This window comes from Trachypithecus francoisi, unplaced genomic scaffold, assembly GCF_009764315.1.
Source record: "Trachypithecus francoisi isolate TF-2019V2 unplaced genomic scaffold, Tfra_2.0 Lachesis_group13, whole genome shotgun sequence".
NCBI classification, from domain to species: Eukaryota; Metazoa; Chordata; class Mammalia; order Primates; family Cercopithecidae; genus Trachypithecus; species Trachypithecus francoisi.
The window spans coordinates 38,449,578-38,472,087 of NW_022681458.1; the positions used below are offsets into that span (position 1 = coordinate 38,449,578).

The window sequence follows — 22,510 nt, forward strand, 5'->3', positions numbered from 1 at the left end:
ATCTTCTATTTTGAAAGAATCTTTTCTTTATACCACATCAGCCTTTTAAAACCTGGCCATATGAGTTATCTTTTTAACATCTTTTTCAATAACAACAAAAACATTTAGTTCTTCGGTTTCAGAACATGATGTATTCTAAATGGTGTACTGATTTGTTTCTTATTCTTGTGTTCTCCTTTCTTCAGATAGTTTGTCCTGCTTATTATTGAGTGCCTCTATGGATCAGACTATTCTCTTATGGGAGTGGAATGTAGAGAGAAACAAAGTGAAAGCCCTACACTGCTGTAGAGGTCATGCTGGAAGTGTAGATTCTATAGCTGTTGATGGCTCAGGAACTAAAGTAAGTAGCTGGAATGTAATTTAGTATTGTTAAATTAGTATTGGAGCTTGTTCCTAAATATTTTTTTCTACATATATTTATTGTGTTGGCCTAGTTTCCTAACAATCGGTGACAAAAGATAGGATTTCAAAGCAAGAGTAAATACTCATACAATAGGAGATAATCACTTGCTCAGTTTGAATATCCCTGGTTTAGAACCTTATATAAACTTCAGAAATTTTAGGAAAGGAGGTATGGGCCGGGCATGGTGGCTCATGCCTGTAATCCCAGCACTTTGGGAGGCTGAGGCGGACAGATCACCTGATGTCACCTGAGGTCAGGATGGTTCCAGACCAGCCTGACCCACATGGAGAAACCCTGTCTCTACTAAAAAAAATAAATAAAAAATAAGCCGGGCATAGTGGCACAGCCTGTAATCCCAGCTACTTGGGAGGCTGAGGTAGGAAAATCACTTGAACCTGGGAGGCCAGGTTGCAGTGAGCCGAGATTGCGCCATTGCACTCCATCCTGGGCAACAAGAGTGAAACTCAGTCTCAAAAAAAAAAAAGAAAAAAGAAATGAAGTAAACAAGCTATTCATTTATATAACTTTCTTACCTCATAGTAATTGATATATTTCCAGTCTATATCAGCTATTCTTAAGTGCTGTCATCAACTGAAAATGCCTCGTTGATCATCTGAGCGTTAGCATACACTAAAGTTAGTGCTAATAGAGTTTTACTATAGTACCAATCTACTCTTTATCATGATAAAATGATAAAAGTTAGTTAAAAGGTAACAAAACTGAGGGCAATACCATCTTGATTTATTAATATGAAGGGTTATAAATCCACTTACAATTTGAAAGTTTCCTAAGCCACATTGAAGTTTTCTGGACTTAAGAGTGTTTCTTTGACAGTTAGGATAACAGGATGCTTGTATTCAAAGGTGAAGATTTTTTATTTTTCATATTGAGCCAAAAAGGTTTATATGTTGTTGAGTCCAAACTTTAGTGAATTAACTGTACCCCTTCTTTTTGGTTACGGAGAGATAGAAACTCAGCTTGAACTTATTTAACCTTAAAAGTAAATGGACTGTGAGATCCCAGGAAAGATTGAACAGCCACATCACAAGAAGGGTAATGGTGCATTTGGGCCTCAGGAACCAGTGGAATAGAGGCTTGAATGTGGTCCGCACACCCTCTCGCTCTCTTGTCCCTCAAGTTGACTTTATTCTCTCTCACTTCAGATTGGCTTTCTTCAAAAGACATGGCAATAAGCCTGACCTTCAAGATTTCCCAGATTTTATGTCCTGTCCTATCTGCCCTTGGAAAAGACTAATTTCAACTCTCTGGAACATAAGTTCTTTGAAAAGGTCCTGAATGAGGAAGAGACCTACTGGTATAGGCAAATAATATGAATCATATTACATATGTCTTTTCCCTTCATATACGTCTGTTTAGTTTTGCAGTGGCTCCTGGGATAAAATGCTAAAGATCTGGTCTACAGGTAAATTAAATATTTATTTTACCTTGACTTATTAATGTTGTTTCAAAAATTTAAGTTCAGAGGCCATGTGGTGACTCACGCCTGTAATCTCAGCACTTTGGGAAGCCAGGGTAGAAGGATCACCTGAGGCCACAAGTTCAAGAGCAGCCTAGGCCGCGTAGTGAGACCCTGTCTCTACTAAAAGTAGAAAATTAAAAGTAGCCATGTGTGGTGGTATGCACCTGTAGTCCTAGCTACTTGGGAGGCTGAGGTAAGGGGATTGTTTGAGCCTAGGATTTTAAGGTTTCAGTGAGCTATGATGTCATGCCACTGCACTTCAGCCAGTGTGATGGAGTGAGAACCTGTCTCAAAAAAAAAAAATCAGTTTAGCGAAAGGGGACTTTTTAACCCATATTTTGCCATAAAAATAGACCAGTATGTCAACAAGTTCTATATTTGCGTTTCAAGATTTTTTTTCCTACCCTACCACCCCCTTACTTACTGCATAGTGTCACTGAATTGCAAGTATCAAAAACATGTTTGGTGCAATAGGACATAAATACCTTGATTCTCAAAGTTCTCTTATTCAGGAAACTTGGAAGTGAATAAAAATACGTTCCGAGTCATTTTGACTTAAGTCATTTAAGAATGACTTTTGAGACATTTTACTGTTAATTTCTTAGGTAAGCTGGTTTACTTTAAAAAATTTTTAAATGCAGTTTTTCCAATATTACTATTTTTACTCTGAAAACATAGATTAAAAGGAACAAATTGAGGGAGGAGGAGGAAGGACTCTTAGAGGAAGATGCTTTCATAGTAGTAAGAGGACACTGATGAGAAGAAAAGAAGAAAAAACAGACACCCATAGATACTTACATTTTAAGACCTAGTAGCTAGAACTATTTATTGCATGGGTAAACAGATCAGAATACCTCTGTTACTTTTTAGGTAATTGCTTTGTTACACAGTATAATACCCCAAATGCATTTCACAAAGACTTGAGGGGGATCAAGAAACGCTTAACCAGTTTTGAATAATTATGTGTAAGATGGTAGGAAATATATAATCCATTTTAGTAGATTTTACAAAAATGGTGAAAGCAAATAATTTGGTGACAAAAAGTGGTTTAATTTAGAAAATTCTTTAGTAGAATTTTTTATTTTTTGATAGGGCTGAGTAAATGAGATTGTATATGAGTAGCTATTAACTTTAAGGGGTTTATAATCTATTTAGAGAAATATTAATATTCCTAAAAGCCACAAAACATTTTAATGTTTTACATATTTTATGTTACATATTTGATGTAACAATATGTATGTTACTGTAACGTAATGTAACATACATTACATATTTAATGTTGCATATTTTATGTAGTTTTCAATCTGGGTTTGCTGCCTAACCATGTGATGTATAGCAAAGATTTTAAAAACTCAAAAAAACCAGAAACACTTTTGGTAGAAAAATGAAATTAAGAGAATAAACATGGCTGAAATGTATGTGCATTTTTCATGTGTTTTTCCTTCCCTCCTTCATAATGTAATGTGTTCATAACTCTCCTACAACTAACAGCAATTTTTCATAGCTGTGATAAAATGATAAATATTTGTAATGATGACCTTAAAGATAGCAAGATTTTAAACTACTTAGATTTTAGTTTTCTAATGTAATTTATTTTTTATTTTTTTATTTTTAAAGATTGTTAATCTAGGTAGTATTTTATATATAACTTTCTATATTAACCAAAATGATGAGGAATAATCATTCATTAACTAGTTGTGATAACATGGAAAAACTGTATTTGGAAATGTAAAGAATTCTTTCAGATAGTTCACGATTAATACTGTTTTTAAAATGTCAAATCTGATTCTCTGTGACACAGTCCCTACAGATGAAGAAGATGAAATGGAGGAGTCCACAAATCGACCAAGAAAGAAACAGAAAACAGAACAGTTGGGACTAACAAGGGTCAGTATTTGTGAGAACTGACTGTACTTGCCTTTGGCCTGTGTTGACAAATATATGGTAATTTAGTATGATCTTTCATGTTTATGTTTCCTTCTGTCTTACCTTGCTTCTTTAACCATGATTATCCTTTTTTTCAGTAGACTTGTAAATTTTTATTATAAGCAAAGTATTGTTGCTACATTTATTTGTATCTTTGAATGTAGTGGCATTGAGCCAGGCTTATGGTTGCTAGGTTGATGAGTTAGTTATTATGTTTGATCTCATGCCGCATTCTGAACCTTTTAATTATTAAAGCTTACACTAAAGTGAAGCATCTAATTACCTGACTGTTGGATAATATTATCTGTTTCATGCACTGAGTAAGTAGTTTTTATAAGTGATCCTAGTTATATCTTCTAAATCACTAGAAACCAAGGGTTTAATTTGGGATTTGCTTCTGTCATTTAGCTGTTAGATTCCATTAAGTCAAACTCGGAAAGTTTTTCCAGATTTTTTCTTACTTTTAAAAATACTTAATTGATAAAGATTGAATATATTCAAGGTGTACTACATGATTAGATATACATAAACATTGTATAATGATTACCACAATCAAATTAATTGACACATCCATCACCACCCATGCTGTACATTGGAGCCTGAGAACTTGTTCATCTTATAACCAAAAATTTGTGCCCTTGGACCAACATTTCCCCATTTCCTCATACTCCAGCTCTTGGCAACCACTGTTCTACTCTGTGCTTCCATGTGTTTGGCTTTTCATGCAGTTTACTATTTATCCTGTTACGAAGATATTTGTTATAATATGACCTGACTGTATTTATATACTTTTTGTGAAGGGTGATACTGAGTCAGGTTTATGAAAAACATTTTTCATTCATTTTCTAATAGCTATAATGAATGTGCAGTAAATAAAGCACACATTTGCACATTAATTCTTATAGTCACCAATAAAATACCTTGTAAAAATTGTTGAAAATGAAGGATAAAGTGGCATTATAAATTATTCATCAAATAGAATGTAATAGTAGCACTTGGCCGGGCGTGGTGGCTCACCCCTGTAATCCCAGCACTTTGGGAGGCCGAGGCAGGCGGATCACAAGGTCAGGAGTTCGAGACCAGCCTGGCCAATATGGTGAAACCCGCGTCTCTACTACAAATACAAAAATTAGCCGGGCGTGGTGGCGGGTGCCTGTAGTCCCAGCTACTTAGGAGGCTGAGGCAGGAGAATTGCCTGAACCAGGGAGGCAGAGGTTGCAGTGAGCCAAGATCGTGCCACTGCACTCCAGCCTGGGCGACAGAGCGAGACTGTGTCTCAAAAAAAAAAAAAAAAAAAAAAAAGTAATGCTTACTGGTTCCAGCTGAAAGTAATGATTTATAATTTCTTAATACATTTAAACACAGACTGATGAATTGCAAGAGGAAAGATCTGGCACTTACTCAGCTTCTTTATTCTGATAGGCTAAATTAAAGCTAGAAATGGAGGCCGAGTGTGGTAGCTCAAGCCTATAATCCCAGCACTTTCGGAGGTCATGGTGGGCAGATTGCTTGAGCTCAGGAGTTTTAAGACCAGCCTGGGCAACATGGTGATACCCTGTATCTACAAAAAAAATTTTTTTAAAGTTAGCTGGATGTGGTCGCTTGCACCTGTGGTCCCAGCTACGCCCAGCCCGGGAGGCAGAGGTTGCAGTGAGCCAAGATTGTGCCACTGGATTCCAGCCTGAGCAACAGAGCGAGACCCTGTCTCAGAAAATAAAATAAAAAGTAAAGCTAGAAATGCCTTACCAATTGGATATTGTGCCAGTGTTAGTTTATATTCATGTATATCCCTGATCAAACTTTTAAAGAACATATCTGAGTAGGAAAAGATTTCTTGAGTTATAAAAGCTTTTTTACTGAGAAGGTAGCTCTTTTTTTCTTTCTTTCTTTTTTTTTTTTTAACAGACAAAGTCTTCTCAGTTGCCCAGGCTGGAGTGCAGTGGCACAGTCATAGCTCACTGTAACCTCAAACTCCTGGCCTCAGCTGATCCTCCCACCTCCACCTCCCAAAGTTCTGAGATTATAGATTTGAGCCACCATGCTCTGCCATTTTTTTCTCTTTTTAAAGTTTGGCATGCAGCTTAAATGTTGCTCAGTGAATTTTTATAAATATGTATACTCAAGTATTAGTACCCAAATAAAAATAGAGATTTACCAATACCCTAGATGTCTCCCTCTAGCCTGCCTCTCAGCCAGTACCTCACTAATGTTAGTCACTTCTGACTTACGCCATCTGAGATTAGTTTTACCTATTTTTAAAATTTCATGTGATATCTGTAAGATAGATCTTTTCATTAATACATAGCATTCCATTGCAGCATCAATATGCCACAGTTTATCCATTATTGAGATAAGGTCTCACTCTATCACCCAGGCTGGAGTACAGTGGCCTGATCATGGCTCACTGCAGCCTCAACCTCCCCAGACTGAGGTGATCTTCCCACCCCAGCCTCCTGAGTAGCTAGGACTATAGGCGCAGGCCACCATGCCCAGCTAATTTTCCTTTTCTTTTTTTTCTTTTTTTGTAGATACTGGGTTTTGTCATGTTGCCCAGGTTGGTCTTGAACTCCTGGGCTTAAGTGGTCTGCTGGCCTCAGCCTCCCAAAGCTTCCCAAAGTGCTGGGATTACAGACTTGAGCCAACACACCCAGCTATTTATTATTCTTTTGATGGACCTTTTTTTCCCCCCTTTTGAGAGGAGTGGTGCGGTGGCATAATCATGGCTCACTGTAGCCTCAACCTCCAGGGCTCACATAATCCTCACACCTCAGCCTCTTGAGTAGCCGGAACTACAGGCACGTGCCACCATGCCCTGGCTAATTTTTTTTTTTTTTTAAGATATGGGGTCTTGCTGTATTGCCCAGGCTGGTCTTGAAATCCTGGCCTCAAGCAGTCCTCCCACCTCGGCCTTCCAAATTGCTGGGATTACGGGCATGAGCCACCATGCCTAGCTGTTATTCCACATCTTTACCAGCACTTGATATGGTCAGTTATTAAAGTCATGATTAACTTTTTTTAAGCCCTGGATCTTTGCTACTCAATTATGAAATGTTCATATTTTTAGCTAATTTTTAAGTTATTATTCATTTTTTTATAGAGATAGTGTCTTGCTTTGTTGCCCAAGCTGTCTTAAACTACTGGGCTCAAGCAGTCCTCCCACGTCATAGCCCATTTTTTAAAAGTGTCGGCTCTCTTTTACTTATTGATTTTTTTTTTTTTTTACTTATTGATTTGTAAGAGTTCTTTATGTATTCTGGAGTCAAGTTTTTTGCTAAATATATGTATTTCAGTATTTTCTCCCATTCTGCTTTGCTGATACCATTTATTTCTAGGTGCATACTTTTGTAAGCTTGCTCCCATAGTTCATTTTGTTTGAAAGAAATAATAGTATATTGAGTTTCTCATTTAGCTTTTTTCCCCCTTTTGCTGGCTTTTCCTGAGAAATCATTTAGCTTTTTATAGGGTTTAAATTTATACATTCATAAATCATTAATTTAAGTCATGCCAGAAACCCTTGAAGTGCTAATTACAATGAAAATGTTGCTGTGTTAGAAATAATAGAAAAATTTGGGGCCCAAGGTGGTGGCTTACACTTGTACTTTGAAGCCAACACTGGAGGATCACTTGAGTTCAAGACCATCCTGGGCAACATAGCAAGACCCCATCTCTAAAAATTTAAAAATTAGCCAGGCATGGTGGTGTGCATCTATATTCCCAGCTACTTGAGAGGTTGAAGTGGGAGGATCACTGGAGCCCAGGAAGTCAAGGCTGCTGTGAGTTATGATTGCACCACTGCACTCCAGTTTGGGTGACAGAGTGAGACCTTGCTTGTCTCAAAAAAAGCAAAGAAAAATTTGGATTTTAGCAAAATAATAGAAAACAGAGATAAGACATATCAAAAATAGGTGTCTTCTCTTTGCATTTCTTTCTACTGCCTGAAATGTGTTAATGTGAATAATGCTGCCAGTTCATTCACCTGTCATTTGCTTCATATATTAACATACAATAAAGTTTTTTCCTCCATAATTCTCAAAATTGCTTTTTTTCCCTCCAGTACTACTATTCCACTTAGTTTGTAGTGACAATGCCAACATTGACTTTTCTACTTTTAAAGAAAAGTTTTATTAGAGGAAAATTCACTTTTTGGTGTATAACTCTTTAGTTTTGATGAAGATATAGAATCATGTAACTGCTACACAACCAAGATATATAATAGTCCATCGGCCCGGCATGGTGGCTCACACCTGTAATCCCAGCACTTTGGGAGGCCGAGACGGGCGGATCACAAGGTCAGGAGATCGAGACCATCCTGGCTAACACGGTGAAACCCCGTCTCTACTAAAAAGTACAAAAAAACTAACTGGGCGATGTGGCGGGCGCCTATAGTCCCAGCTACTCGGGAGTCTGAGGCAGGAGAATGGCGTAAACCCAGGAGGCGGAGCTTGCAGTGAGCGGAGATCGCGCCACTGCGCTTCAGCCTGGGCGGCAGAGTGAGACTCCGTCTCAAAAAAAAAGAATAGTCCATCATCCCTGAAAACTCATATTGCCCCTTCTTGTCAACTCTCTTCCCGCCTCTATCCTCTGAAAACCACTGCTCTGCTCTCTGTCCCTATAATTTTTCCAGAATCATATAAGTGCAATCACACAGTTTAGTTTATATAGTCTTTTGTATCGGGCCCTTTTCACTTAGCATAAAGCATTTGACGTTTTTTGAAGTTATCGGGGGTATCGATGCTGAGTAGTATTCTGTTGTATGGATATGCCACAGTTGGTTTAATCATTCACCAACTGAAGGATATTTGATTGTTTCCAGTTTGGCAGTTATAAGTAAAACTATCAACATTTGTATTTAGGTTTTTGTGTGAACCTGTTTTCATTTCTTTTGGGTAAATAAATGCCTAGGAATGATATAGCTTATTCATATGATCAGCTTGCCTGTTGTTTTTACCATGTCATTTTCTATTCTAGAGCTTTCTGATTACCTCTGTGTCACCTTTTCATTTTGTTTTACATCACATCAGAGATTGTTCTGTTTCTCACTCCTCTATCAGGTTCCTTTACTTCTTTCAGGAAAATTTTAAAGCTGGAAGAGAGACCTCAGGGATCATTTGGTCTAGGAGTTGGCAAATTACAGCCCAACAGCCAATTTGGCTGTCACCTATTTTTGTACTGCAGAGAGCTAAGGATGGTTGTTATAAGTATAAAGTGTTGTAAAAATAACCCCTTATTAAAACAACTGTGGTCCAAGTGCAGTGGCTCACACCTGTAATCCCAACACTCTGGGAGGCTGAGGCCAGCAGATCACCTGCGGTCAGCAGTTCAAGACCAGCCTGACCAACATGGTAAAACCCCGTCTCTACTAAAAATGCGAAAAGTTAGCCAGGTGTGGTGGCACACATCTATAATCCCAGCTACTTGGGAAGCTGAGGCAGGAGAATCACTTGAACCTAGTAGGTGGAGGTTGCAGTGAGCCAAGTTCATGCATTGCACTCTAGCCTGGGCGACAAGCAAAACTCCGTCTCAGAAAAAAAAAAAAAACAACTATGGTATTATTCATACAACAGAATACTACTCAGCAAAGAAAAATATACATCAGAAACTGTATATGGTCTCCAAAGGCTGAAATATTTACTTGCTGGTTCTTTACTGAAAAAGTTTGCTTTCTGATCCAGTTATAACTCCTTAATATCACAGATGAGGCAATATTTAAGGACGTTAAATGTAGCAAAGTTATATAAAAGTAGATTGACTATCCCCGATTCCAGAATTCTTTTCCTCTCTTTTTTTTTTTTTGAGATGGAGTTTCGCTCTTGTTGCCCAGGGTGGAGTGTAATGGTGCAGTCTCGGCTCACTGCAACCTTTGCCTCCCAGGTTTAAGCGATTCTCCTGCCTCAGCCTCCTGAGTAGCTGGGATGAGAGGCATGCACCACCACGCCCGGCTAATTTTATAGTTTTAGTAGAGATGGCGTTTCTCCATATTGGTCAGGCTGGTCTTGAACTCCTGACCTCAGGTGATCCGCCTGCCTCGGCCTCCCAAAGTGCTGGGATTACAGGCGTGAACCACCATGCCCGGCTAGTTTTGTTTTTGTTTTTGTTTTTTTTGTGATAGACTCTCAGTCTGTTGCCCAGGGTAGAGTGCAGTGGCACAATCTCAGCTAACGGCAACCTCCGCCTCCCAGGCTCAAGCAGTACTCCCACGTAAGCCTCTCGGATAGCTGAGGCTATAGGCGTGTGCCACCACAGCCAACTCATTTCTATATTTTTTTGTAGAGACAGGGTTTCAACATGTTGCCCAGGCTGGTCTTGAACTCCTGAGCTTAAGTGATCCACCCACCTCGACCTCCCAAAGTGGTGGGATTACAGGTTTTAGCCACCGTGTGTGGCCTCCTCTCTTTTTTTTTGAGAGACAAGATCTCTCTTGTTCACACAAAAACCTAAATTACCATTATAAAGCGTTGTAAAAACAACCCCTTATTAAAACAACTGTGGGCCGAGTGCAGTGACCCACTGCAGGAGTGGGCCTGGCCGGAGTACGGTGGTGTGATCATAGCTCACTGTAGCCTCAAACTCCTGGGCTCAAGCGATCCTTTCACTTCAGCCTCCCAAGTAGCTATGACTATAGTCATGTGTCATTAAGCCCAGCTAATTTTATATTTTTAGTAGAGATGGAGTCCCACTATGTTGCCCAGGCTGTTCTCAAACTCCTGGGCTCCAGTGATCCTCCTGCTTCAGCCTCCCAAAGCGTTGAGACTACAGGTATGAGCCTCTGTGCCTGGCCCTTCCCACTCTCTTTTATATACTCCTTATATTTAAGGTAGGTACTCTACCTAGTTACCTAGTTTGGGGCTTTTAGTTTAGAAAGACATTAGAGATTGTGGAGTAGTAATAAGTGAACTGTGTACATTAATTTACCTGGAGGAGTTATGTAGAAATTGGCAGCATATTTTGAGTGAAGGTGCTGAAACCTATATCTGTCTGATCACAGAGCTTTTTGTGTTAACTGTGAAGCAGTTTCACTAATAACCAGTTCTAAGGGAGGATTCCCACTGAGTGGAGGATAGTAAAGGTCATCATATGCCAGCCACCAGGAATAGAAGTGTGAATACTTTGACCCACCGCATCCTGGGCTGCAGTTTTACCAGTTGCCTGAATCTGGTGAGGAAGAGCACACACGCAACACGTTACATGAAATAGGTTTATTACTTACAGATAGGCAGCAAGGGACAACACAAGCCGAGGATCCATTGTGAGCCAGTCCCCCAAGGCTCAAGAAAGCTGCCCGGGGCAAATGGAGTGTTAACTGCATGTGTGTCACTTGCAGCACAGCTGAGAGATCCCAAAAAGCAGCCTGCCCTGGTTTTTGTATCCTGGGGTCACTTGACTCTCTGGGCAAAGTTTGAAGGACATCCTGTTTCTAGGAGCTGGAATAGAGCCCCCAGGCTATGCTGGCCAGTTGCTCCCTATCTCAGGATGTTGTTATATTCCTGGAATATTCTATAGTTATTATGAGAACTATAGGCAAGAAGAAAAGAGGGGGAGAAACTGTATCCATCAGTCCAAGGCCATTCGGAAACCATCCAGCACTAACCTTTACTATAACATTTGTCAGCTGGGAGAGTTAAGTTTGTGTTAATGCTGATCAAAATGAAAAGTAGAACAGATGAAGAGCAACAGAATACAGTGGAAAGACTACAGACAAGTAATATTTGGGTTCAGACTCAAGTCTGCCCCTTATAAGCTCTATGACCTTGGGCAAGTTATCTTTATCAGCCTCAGTGTCTTGTATAAAATAAAAAACAAATATCCATTCCATTGTAAAGAAAGAAGAAATAAGTCAGGGTATGAAAGATGGGCAGTTTGTCTCTGTCATATGGGCTTTGTAAGTAATAAGTACTATTATTGTTTCAATTACTCTGTAATGAAAACACTTTCCCCTTTTGGGGGTCTTCCTTTCTAGACTCCCATAGTGACCCTCTCTGGCCACATGGAAGCAGTTTCCTCAGTTTTGTGGTCAGATGCTGAAGAAATCTGCAGTGCTTCTTGGGACCATACAATTAGAGTGTGGGATGTTGAGTCTGGCAGTCTTAAGTCAACTTTGGTAAGACAAATTTAGTGTGCTTTTAAGTGCTAAACTTCTAGAGCTGGTTTTTAGTCTACCATGGTTAATGTTCTTTCCTTTTCTTTTTCAGACAGGAAATAAAGTGTTTAATTGTATTTCCTATTCTCCACTTTGTAAACGTTTGGCATCTGGAAGCACAGATAGGCATATCAGACTGTGGGATCCCCGAACTAAAGGTGAGTCATGTAAACCACTGGGAGAAAATATGTGTGAATTATATCTATTTCTCATCTCACTGGAGATGTACAAAAAAAGAAATTTATGGCCAGACATGGTGGCTCCTGTAATCCCAGCACTTTGGGAGGCCAAGGTGGGCAGATCACGAGGTCAGGAGTTGGAGATTAGCCTGGCCAACATAGAGAAACCCTGCCTTTACTAAAAATGCAAAAATCAGCTGGGTGTGGTGGCATGTGCCTGTAATCCTAGCTACTCGGGAGGCTGAGGCAGGAGAATCACTTGAATACCAGAGGCGGAGGTTGCAGTGAGCCAAGATCGTGCCACTGCACTCCAGCCTGGTGACAGAGCAAGAGTCCATCTCAAAAAAAAAAAATTTCTACAACTGTTTTTTGGGTTTATTCTACCTAATTCTGTTTTGTAAATTTCAACACTTGTCTTTTTTGCTTTGTTCAGATGGTTCTTTGGTATCGTTGTCCCTAACCTCACATACCGGTTGGGTGACATCAGTAAAATGGTCTCCTACCCATGAACAGCAGCTGATTTCAGGATCTTTAGATAACATCGTTAAGCTGTGGGATACAAGAAGGTACATTCTGTTTATGATCTACAAAAGAGACATATCAATTACCTGTTGCAGAAAGGGAATGAAGACTGAAATTCTTATCTAAAACCAGAAGAGTAAAAAAAGCCTCATGGTTATACAACCTCAGGTGACAAATACTGATATCAAAAGAAAAGCCAGGATCAAAAAAATTTTTGGCCAGGCATGGTGGCTCACACCTGTAATCCCAGCACTTTGGGAGGCTGAGGCAGCCAGATCACCTGAGGCCAGGAATTCAGGACTATCCTGTCTCTACTAAAAATACAAAAATTAGCTGGGCATGGTGGCGCACGCCTGTAATCCCAACTACACAGGAGGCTGAGGCAGGAGAATTGCTCGAACCCGGGAGGCGGAGGTTACAGTGAGCCGAGATTGCGTCACTGAACTCTAGCCTGGGCAACAGACTGGGACTTCATCTCAAAAAGAAAAAGACATTCTTGTTAATATGTTGTTTTTTGCATATAGATAGCTAGACAAACAGTATATAAGGCCATAGTTTAGGGGTTAAAAAAAAGCCAAGGAAGTGTGAAAATGGGCCTAATTATAAATAAATTCTTATAATGAAATAACATGTTTTTCCTGAATATTTTGTTATAATAAGTATCTGTGGTCTACCAATGATACAGGAAAAAGAGGAGAGGTGATCAAATAAACAGAATTTTAAGATTAAGTGGTTATTGGGGCAACGTTGGTAAACCCTGTAAAGTTTTCAGATAAGTATAAGTGATTATTCAAATGTTTGTTTTAACACTGAAGGCATATAACATGTTAATATTTTCATCTTTTAGTTGTAAGGCTCCTCTCTATGATCTGGCTGCTCATGAAGACAAAGTTCTGAGTGTAGACTGGACAGACACAGGGGTAAGAATTTATTCGTTATTTGATGAAGAGGAAAGTATATTAGAATAAATCTGGTGTTTGTATTTATAAAATTTATTAGTTTCAATATATTTGATATTTATAATTCTGTATTATTTCCCTTAATGTTGTTTATAAAATCTCACCTCTTACTCAAAGAAGAAACAAATTTGTCCTTTAATTGGCCAGGCATAGTGGCTTATGCCTGTAATCCCAACACTTTAGGAGGGAAGGTGGGAGGATTCTTTGAGCCCAGGCATTCAAAACCAGCCTAGGCAACAATAGTGAGATGCTGTCTCTACAAAAAATTTAAAAATTAGCTATCCATGGTGGTGTGACCTATAGTCCAGCTACTTGAGCCTGAAGCAGGAGGATCACTTGTGCCTGGGAGGTCAAGAGTGTAGTGAACTATGATCGTGCCACTGCACTCTAGCCTGGGTGAGAGAGTGATACCCTGTCTCAATAATAATACTAGGAATAGTAAATTTGAAATTTTGGAGCATTTTTTTCCTTGTGAGTATAGTGGGGTTTTTGTTGTTGTTGTGTTGTTGTTTTAAGAAACAAGGTCCTCTGTTGCCCAGGCTGGAATGTTAGTGGTGCAATCACGACTCACTGCAGCCTCGAACTCCTGGGCTCAAGCCATCCTCCCGCCCCCATTTGTATCTTCTTATTTATTTATTTATTTATTTATTTTTAGAGATTGAGGCTTGAACTCCTGGGCTTAGGTAATCCTCTTGCCCTAGCCTTCTGCGTAGCTGGGACTACAGGCAGGTGCCACCACATCTGGCAAATTTTTAAATTTTTTGTAGAGACGTGGTCTCACTGTGTTCCCCACGCTAGTCTTGAACTTCTGGCCTCAAGCAGTTCTCCCGCCTCAGCCTCTCAGAGTGTTAGAATTACAGGCGTGAGCCACTGTGCCTAGTCCCCATGAGTATCTTCATGAAACATTTTACATCTAAAAACTCACTATTTAAGACTAATTGGATGAAAGTGTTTACCGGTTGGAAAAATCTTACATAAGTCTGCATTATAAAATGTGTTTAAAGAATTACAATTTAATTACTTTTATGTATACACATGTGCTTTTACTGCCTAAGAATTCTTTCCAAATATAAGTCCTAGAGCTACTTGAATAATTTGTAATATGCAATTAATGTGCTGTCCTTTAAAAACTTTTAATAGGTAAAACTGTATCCCTTTCAAACTTATTATATATCTTGGCAGATGCTTTATAGAAAGTGCAACAGCATATTGTGTCTCAACCAAATTTAAATGATAGCTTTTAATGTTTTAATATACAGTATTGTAGTATAGTAGTGAAACAATGTTGATCCCTTTACTAACTCTCAATGCAAGTTAACTGCTCACCCATAATTCCTTTTGTAATGAAAATCATTAGTATTTAATTAGGTTTAGCTATGATATGAAATAATTATATTTACTTATGTTTTCTTGTCTTTTTCTCTCCTTTTACACAGCTACTTCTGAGTGGAGGAGCAGACAATAAATTGTATTCCTACAGATACTCACCTACCACTTCCCATGTGGGGGCATGAAAGTGAACAATAATTTGACTCTAGAGATTATTTCTGTAAATGAAATTGGTAGAGAATCATGAAATTACATAGATGCAGATGCAGAAAGCAGCCTTTTGAAGTTTATATAATGTTTTCACCCTTCATAACAGCTAGCGTATCACTTTTTCTTATTTTGCATTTATAATAAGATATGTTGTGTTTATAAAATATAAACTGGCATGCATTCTCTATACAAACTTGAAATTAAACTGAGTTTTACATTTCTCTTTAAAGGTATTGATTTGAATTCAGATTTGCTTTTTTATTTTTTTATTTTTTTGAGATGGAGTCTTGTTCTGTCACCCAGGCTGGAGTGCAGTGGCATAATCTGAACTCACTGCAACCTCTGCTTCCTAGGTTTAATCGATTCTCCTGTCTTAACCTCCCGAGTAGCTGGGATTACAGGCATACATCAGCATGCCCTGCTAATTTTTGTATTTTTAGTAGAGACAGGGTTTTGCCATATTGGCCAGGCTGGTCTTGAACTCCTGACCTCAGGTGATCTGCCCACCTCAGCCTCCCAGAGTGCTGGTATTAGAGGCATGAGCCACCACGCCTGGCTGAATTAAGATTTGTTTTTGAAATGCTATAAAAGGTTATATTGGAAATCCAGTAATTAATTGTTCAGATTTTTATTTCTATTAAAGACAGATTTTTTTAAGTTACCAATTTTTAAAAAGCGTTCAAAAAGATTAATGAAAATTGTAATAGAGAAAAAGTTAGAAACACAGTTTCCTTTTGGCAAAATAAATGTTCGAAAATTAGGCTGTGAGGATATTTAAAACATTAAAAAAAAATGTAGGCTGGGCACGGTGGCTCCCACCTGTGATCCCAGCACACTGGGAGGCTGAGGCGGGTGGATCACCTGAGGTCAGGAGTTTGAGACCACCCTGGCCAACATGTCAAAACCCTGTCTCTGCTAAAACTACAAAAATTAGCTGGGCATGGTGGCGACCGCCTGTAATCCCAGCTACTTGAGAGGCCAAGGCAGGAGAATTGCTTGAACCCGGGAGGTGGAGATGGTAGTGAGCTGAGATCACACCACTGCACTCCATCCTGGGCTCTCAGAGCGAGACTCTGTCTCAACAACAACAACAACAACAACAAAATGTCGATTCGGCAGGGCACGGTGGCTCATGCCTGTAATCCCAGCACTTTGGGTGGCCAAGGCAGGCAGCTCACCTGAGGTCAGCCTGACCAACATGGTGAAACCTTGTCTCTACTAAAAAAAAAAAAAAAAAAAAAAAAATCAAAAAAAAATTAGCTGGGTGTGGTGGCATACTCCTGTTGTCCCAACTACTTGGGTGGCTGAGGCAGGAAAATTGCTTGAACCTGGGAGGTGGAGGTTGCAGTGAGCCAAGATCACACCACTATACTCCAGCCTGGGCAGCAGAACCAGATGCCATCTCAAAAAAAAATTAAAAAGTGATTGCCAATTTTTGAAGAATTCATCAAGATATTTTAAGGGAGGCACTTTATATTAAATATATGTCAGATCCTTTAGAAATTGCATACAGTTGACTGGGCACGGTGTCTCACGCCTGTAATGCCGGCACTGGGAGGCCAAGGCAGGCGGATTGCCTGAGCTCAGGAGTTTGAGACCAGCCTGGGCAACACGGTGAAACCTCATCTCTAATAAAATTTAAAAAGTTAGCTGGGCGTGGCAGCATGTGCCTGTAGTCCCAGCTACTCGGAAGCTGAGGCAGGCGAATTGCTTGAACCCGAGAGGCGGAGGTTGCAGTGAGCCAAGATTGTGCCACTGCATTCCAGCCTGGGCGACAGAGCAAGACTCTGTCTCAAAAAAAAAAATGTGCATTGCATACAGTTTTCACTGTAACCTCCTAATCTTTCCTCATGTGTAGATAAGAATAAATTTTTTTTTTTTTTTTTTTTTTTTTTGAGACGGAGTCTCGCTCTGTTGCCCGGGCTGGAGTGCAGTGGCCGGATCTCAGCTCAGTGCAAGCTCCGCCTCCCGGGTTTACGCCATTCTCCAGCCTCAGCCTCCCGAGTAGCTGGGACTACAGACGCCCGCCACCTCGCCCAGCTAGTGTTTTGTATTTTTTAGTAGAGACGGGGTTTCACCGTGTTAGCCAGGATGGTCTCGATCTCCTGACCTCGTGATCCGCCCGTCTCGGCCTCCCAAAGTGCTGGGATTACAGGCTTGAGCCACCGCGCCCGGCCGATAAGAATAAATTCTTTAGACAGAACTTTTAATCGGTATTAGATAAACATTCTACAAATTTTATGATACCATTAGCGTTTATCTTTATGCATGTGTTATATAAAAATATTTAAAGTAAATGTATTTTTAAACTGTTATCTCCATCATTAATGGATTGATATTCCTTAAGGAGAGCATTCACAACCTTTATTAATATTTGGAAAATATGTTTGGTCTCATTATTAGATGATATTACATCTCAGATGATGTTCCTGTTGCAGAAGTCTGTGAAACAGTATCTATACTTGGCTGCAGTTGAGAGCTACACAGTGTGTTGAACCAGTTAGGAGTTTAATTCTCTGTAGAAAACCAGAGGCAGTCCAGGGCTGGTGTAGTTTTTGTTCCACATTGCTTAGGATCCTAGGCTCCCTCCGCCCCTGGGATATGGTCCTCATTTTCACATAGATCAAGAGCCAGAGCTCCAGTTATCATTTCTTAAAGTATATTTTAATGCCAAAAAAGTGAATAAAGGTGGCTAGAAAATTCATGCACAGAATCCTTGTTTTTCTCATTTTGTGCTGATTGGTACAAATTTTATTGTATTTGTAGTCTCTGGAAATCTAACTTTGAGAGGACAAAGATGAATTCTTAGTCCTGTTTTGGATGGTCTTTGAATGATTCTTAAGGGCAATTATTTATCATGTCTTTCTTAACTCACCCAACGTGGGCTGACCAAATGTAGTCTGTATAAACTAGGTGGCTAAAGGTAAAGAAGCCTATCAGATGCAGTAGACAAAGAAAAAAATGGCATCCAGAACTGGTCCTCACCTATTCCCAATCCTGGTTCCACAGCAAAATACATTCATAGTTCAGGCATTCTTCCTTGGGATAGATATAATGTAAGCAACCAAGTCTCTTGGACAAGGATTGTCTCTGATCAGTCCCTGCCAAACTCCTTTCCTTTGTTAACTCAAGTGGTTAGATCTTACTCTCTGAACAGAAGGAATATGAGAGGTCAAAACATGCCTATTCAGTCCTTTTATATTGCTCTATAGCCTTTCCCTCAAAAGCCAAGAGACCTTTCAATGGTCCCCTTTCCTCTACCAGAACACCAGAGATGCCTGCTTTACATGGACTTACATGCTCCCAAGAATCACTTGGATAAATGAGTGGTGCTACTTTCCCATGGTTGGGGAAAAGCTAGGAACCTGACAATGCAATGCTCAGAACCTGCTGACCAGTACTAGTTATGCTGTCTTGCCATAGTAGTGCAGTTCTTTACAATGTTGATGCTTGCTGTCTTATCAAGCAAAGGTTGGTTTTTTTGTTTTTTTGTAGAGACAGGGTCTCACTATGTCACCCATACTGGAGTACAATGGTGTAATCTTGGCTTACTGCAACCTCCATCTTCTGGGCTCAAGCCATCCTCCCACCTCAGCCTTCCAAGTAGCTGGGACCACACCCAGCCAATTTTTAATTTTTAATTTTTAAATTTATTTTTATTTATTTGTTTTTTTTTTGTAGAGTTAGGGTTTCACCATGTTGCCCATGCTGGCCTTGAACTCCTGGGCTCAAGCAGTCTGCCCGCCTGGACCTCCCAAAATGCTGAGATTACAGGCATGAGCCACCGCACCCAGACCAAATAAAGTTTTAAGAAATTCCTTGGCCAGGCATGGTGGCTCACGCTTTTGTAGAAAAACATAGCTTTCCTGTGAGAAGATGATCAATATTTTCTTTTCTTTTCCTTTGAATTTGGAATTGCCATTTTGGAACTGTTGTCTACAATGCATAATAATATATCAGAATGCTTCCTAGTACAATATTGGAGAAAGAACAAACAAAAGTTTAAATTGATATAAAATGCACATAATTGAACAAACAACCCTGCAAAAAAAAAAAAAACCATCTGGGAATTTCTGATAATAACATTGAAATCTGTTCACACAGTCTAAAATTCTTTTGATGTATCATAGTTTTGAAAAAAGGTAACAGTTTATTATATATAACAAATATAAGGAAAATATTAAATTTTTTGAAAGATACTAGTTTTTATTTTTGTTCATTTTTTAGAGACAGGGTCTCACTATGTTGCCTAAGCTAGAGTGCAGTGGCCTGATTATAGCTCACTGCAGCCTCAAACTCCTGGACTCAAGGGATCTCCCACGTCATCCTCCTAACTAGGACCACAGGCGCATGTCACCACATCTGGCTGATTTTAAAATTTTTTGTGGAGACGGTCTCGCTGTGTTGCCCAGGCTGGTCAAGAACTCTTGGCCTCCTTAAGTGCTGGGATTATAGGCAAGTCACTGTGCCTGGCCAAAAATACTAATTTTTAATAGATACTATTATGGCTCCTATTCTTAACGGAAAAAATAGGACATTTTAAGACTATATGCAAGGGATATTCAATTAGTATATTTTTTATTTAAAAAGCCACTAATTAGAATCAGATTTCATTAGGCAAATGAAATCCAGATATTACTAGCCAGAAACTGCCAGGTGTAGAAACAGCAGGAACATTTTAGTCACTTCGTTGTTGACATTTTTGACTATCATAGATTAAGTATCAAACAAAATAATGGTATTTTGTTATATGAATCAAATGTATCTCTTTTTACGAGACATAGTCTAGCTCACCCATCCAGGCTCAACTCCTGGGTTCAAGGGATCCTCCTGCCCCAGCTTCCTGAGTATGTACCTGGGAGTACAAGTGCATGCCACCACACCAAGCTAATTTTTTTTGTTTTTGTGGAGATGGGGTCTTGCTGTGTTGCCCAGGCTGGACTCCAACTCCTGACCTCAAGCAATCATCTCACCTTGACTTCCCAAAGTGCTAGGATTACAGGCATGAGCTACTGCATCCAACCTGAACCAAACTTATCTTACAACTTAAGAGAGAAACATTTTTGGCTTGTTGGTTTTATAGAATTAAACCTAATCTTTGTTCTAATAGCAGTTCCATTGATTTGCAGATTTGAGGAAGTAAATTATTTTCGTGCAGTGTCTATAAAAGTAAATGAAATTATGTCCTATCATAAAAATCCTCTATAGATAATAAATTATTTACATTTTATAGGAGAGAAAAATACATGTTAAAGTTTTTGAACAGACACAGGCAGAAAATAAATGGCAGTGGATTTGAACTTGGACTTATTTTGGACAAGCTCTTAACTGGTATATATTTTGTCAATCTTATGTCATGCACAAGAATGACATTTTTATAAAAGGGAAGAGTGAGTGTGGAAGTGTCTTCACTTACCTAACAGGTTATATGTGGTCGGGTACCGTGACTCACGCCTGTAATCCCACCACTTTGGGAGGCTGAGGCGGGCATATCACCTGAGGCAGGGAGTTCAAGAATAGCCTGACCAACATGGAGAAACCCCATCTCTACTAAAAATACAAAATTAGCCAGGCATGGTGGCGCATACCTGTAATCCCAGCTACTTGGGAGACAGGCAGAAGAACTGCTTGAACCCAGAAGGCGGAGGTTGTGGTGAGCCAAGATGGCGCATTGCACTCCAGCCTGGGTAACGAGCGAAACTCCATCTCAAAAAAAAAAAGTAATACGTAAATTTAAGTGACATTTATGGGTACTAAATTACCATAATATGTTCAGCTTTGCATTTTTTGCTTTTAAAATTAATTTCAATTTTAGTGTACCAATAAATGTATTACTGTAATAGTATATAAATGTATACTTTAAAGATCAATAGGAATTGTATATAAGCAAAAACGAATTCTAGAAATTATCCTATTATTCATGTAATTATGTCATTCATGTTATTTAAAGGAAACCACAATCCAGACAGGCTAAGTACCTAGTGTGAAGGTATATATCCAATTAATGGAGCTGGGCGACATACATCTGAGTAATAATGTAATTATCTGGTTAGGTAAAATCTGATACAAAGTTTAGAAACATGTCAAACAATTCTATGTATAGTAGTGAAAGTGTAATAACGTGCCTGAGACATAATACCAGATCAAGTTCAATGGTTGTTTCAGGGGGAGGAAATAATTTTTAGAACGATGTCTATAATATTTCACATTTAAAATCATCTTAATAAGTCTAATTCTAGAATTGTGTCTAATTGTAATACTGTGCCTAGCTTTACTTGAATAAACAGAAATGTAGTAGGGAAGAGACAGCATGTTTAGTTTGCCATATCTAAGTAATTACTTGTGTGGGTATCTGGGAAGATAGCTCTCCATAGCCCCACTGTCACTGACCTGTAATGCTTGTCCTGACGTCTTCGTTAAAATTCAACAGATTACAAAGAAACTGGTGGAATGCCTTGAAGAAACAGAGCTTTTTGTGTGATATCAGATTCAATACGCCTCTAATCCTTAGTAAAACAGTACAAAACAGTAGAATAATTTTTAGTGTTTTCTAATATCAACTGAGGTTTTATTTGGGAGATTAACCAGAGGTTTGCACAAAAATAAAAGTGAAGACCGTTAGTCTTTTTTTTTTTTTTTTTTTTTTTGAGGCGGAGTCTCGCTCTGTCGCCCGGACTGGAGTGCAGTGGCCGGATCTCAGCTCACTGCAAGCTCCGCCTCCCGGGTTTACGCCATTCTCCTGCCTCAGCCTCCCGAGTAACTGGGACTACAGGCGCCCGCCACCTCACCCGGCTAGTTTTTGTATCTTTAGTAGAGACGGAGTTTCACCGTGTTAGCCAGGATGGTCTCGATCTCCTGACCTCGTGATCCACCCGTCTCGGCCTCCCAAAGCGTTAGTCTTTAAAGAAACTAAGACTCTAGGTTTGGATCCCATTTGTGGAGCCCCACATTCCAAGTCATCTAATGTTCTTGTCTAGTTAGCTTGTAAAAGTCTACCATAGAGGAAAACCCTTTTTTTCTCAGTATAAATGTATTATATGTTGATAGAAAGTTAAATAACGATTCAATAAATGTGCTTCTAAGTGAAATTTAAAAGTATTTTAAAGGTGTTAAATTATTTCACTTTCTAAAGAGGTTTTATGCAACACTAAAATGTCATGACTGAGCTGCCTCCTTTTGTTAAGGGACTAGTGCAAGAGTCTCACTCTGTCGCCCAGTCTGGAGTTTAGTGGTGCAATCTCGGCTCATAACTTCTGCCTCCTGGGTTCAAGCAATTCTCGTGCCTCAGCCTCCCAGCTGGGATTACAGGTGCATGCCATTACATGGGGCTAATTTTTGAATTTTTAGTAGAAACAAGGTTTCACC

General features: G+C 39.3%; 1 protein-coding gene across 3 annotated transcripts in view; it reads left to right on the forward strand.

Moving 5' to 3' along the window:
• WDR12 (WD repeat domain 12) overlaps window positions 1-15,378 on the forward strand; it is a 33,696-nt gene extending 18,318 nt beyond the window's left edge. For 2 of the 3 annotated variants that reach the window (XM_033230668.1, XM_033230669.1), the window contains exons 6-13: window positions 186-340; window positions 1,781-1,826; window positions 3,685-3,770; window positions 11,767-11,907; window positions 11,999-12,104; window positions 12,559-12,691; window positions 13,495-13,567; window positions 15,043-15,378. In XM_033230668.1, the coding sequence (XP_033086559.1) occupies window positions 186-340; window positions 1,781-1,826; window positions 3,685-3,770; window positions 11,767-11,907; window positions 11,999-12,104; window positions 12,559-12,691; window positions 13,495-13,567; window positions 15,043-15,120 (818 nt within the window). In that variant the 3' untranslated portion in view covers window positions 15,121-15,378. The remainder of the gene's footprint in view (window positions 1-185; window positions 341-1,780; window positions 1,827-3,684; window positions 3,771-11,766; window positions 11,908-11,998; window positions 12,105-12,558; window positions 12,692-13,494; window positions 13,568-15,042) is intronic. The other variant, XM_033230670.1, reaches the window with a different exon arrangement.
• Window positions 15,379-22,510: the final 7,132 nt, after the last annotated feature.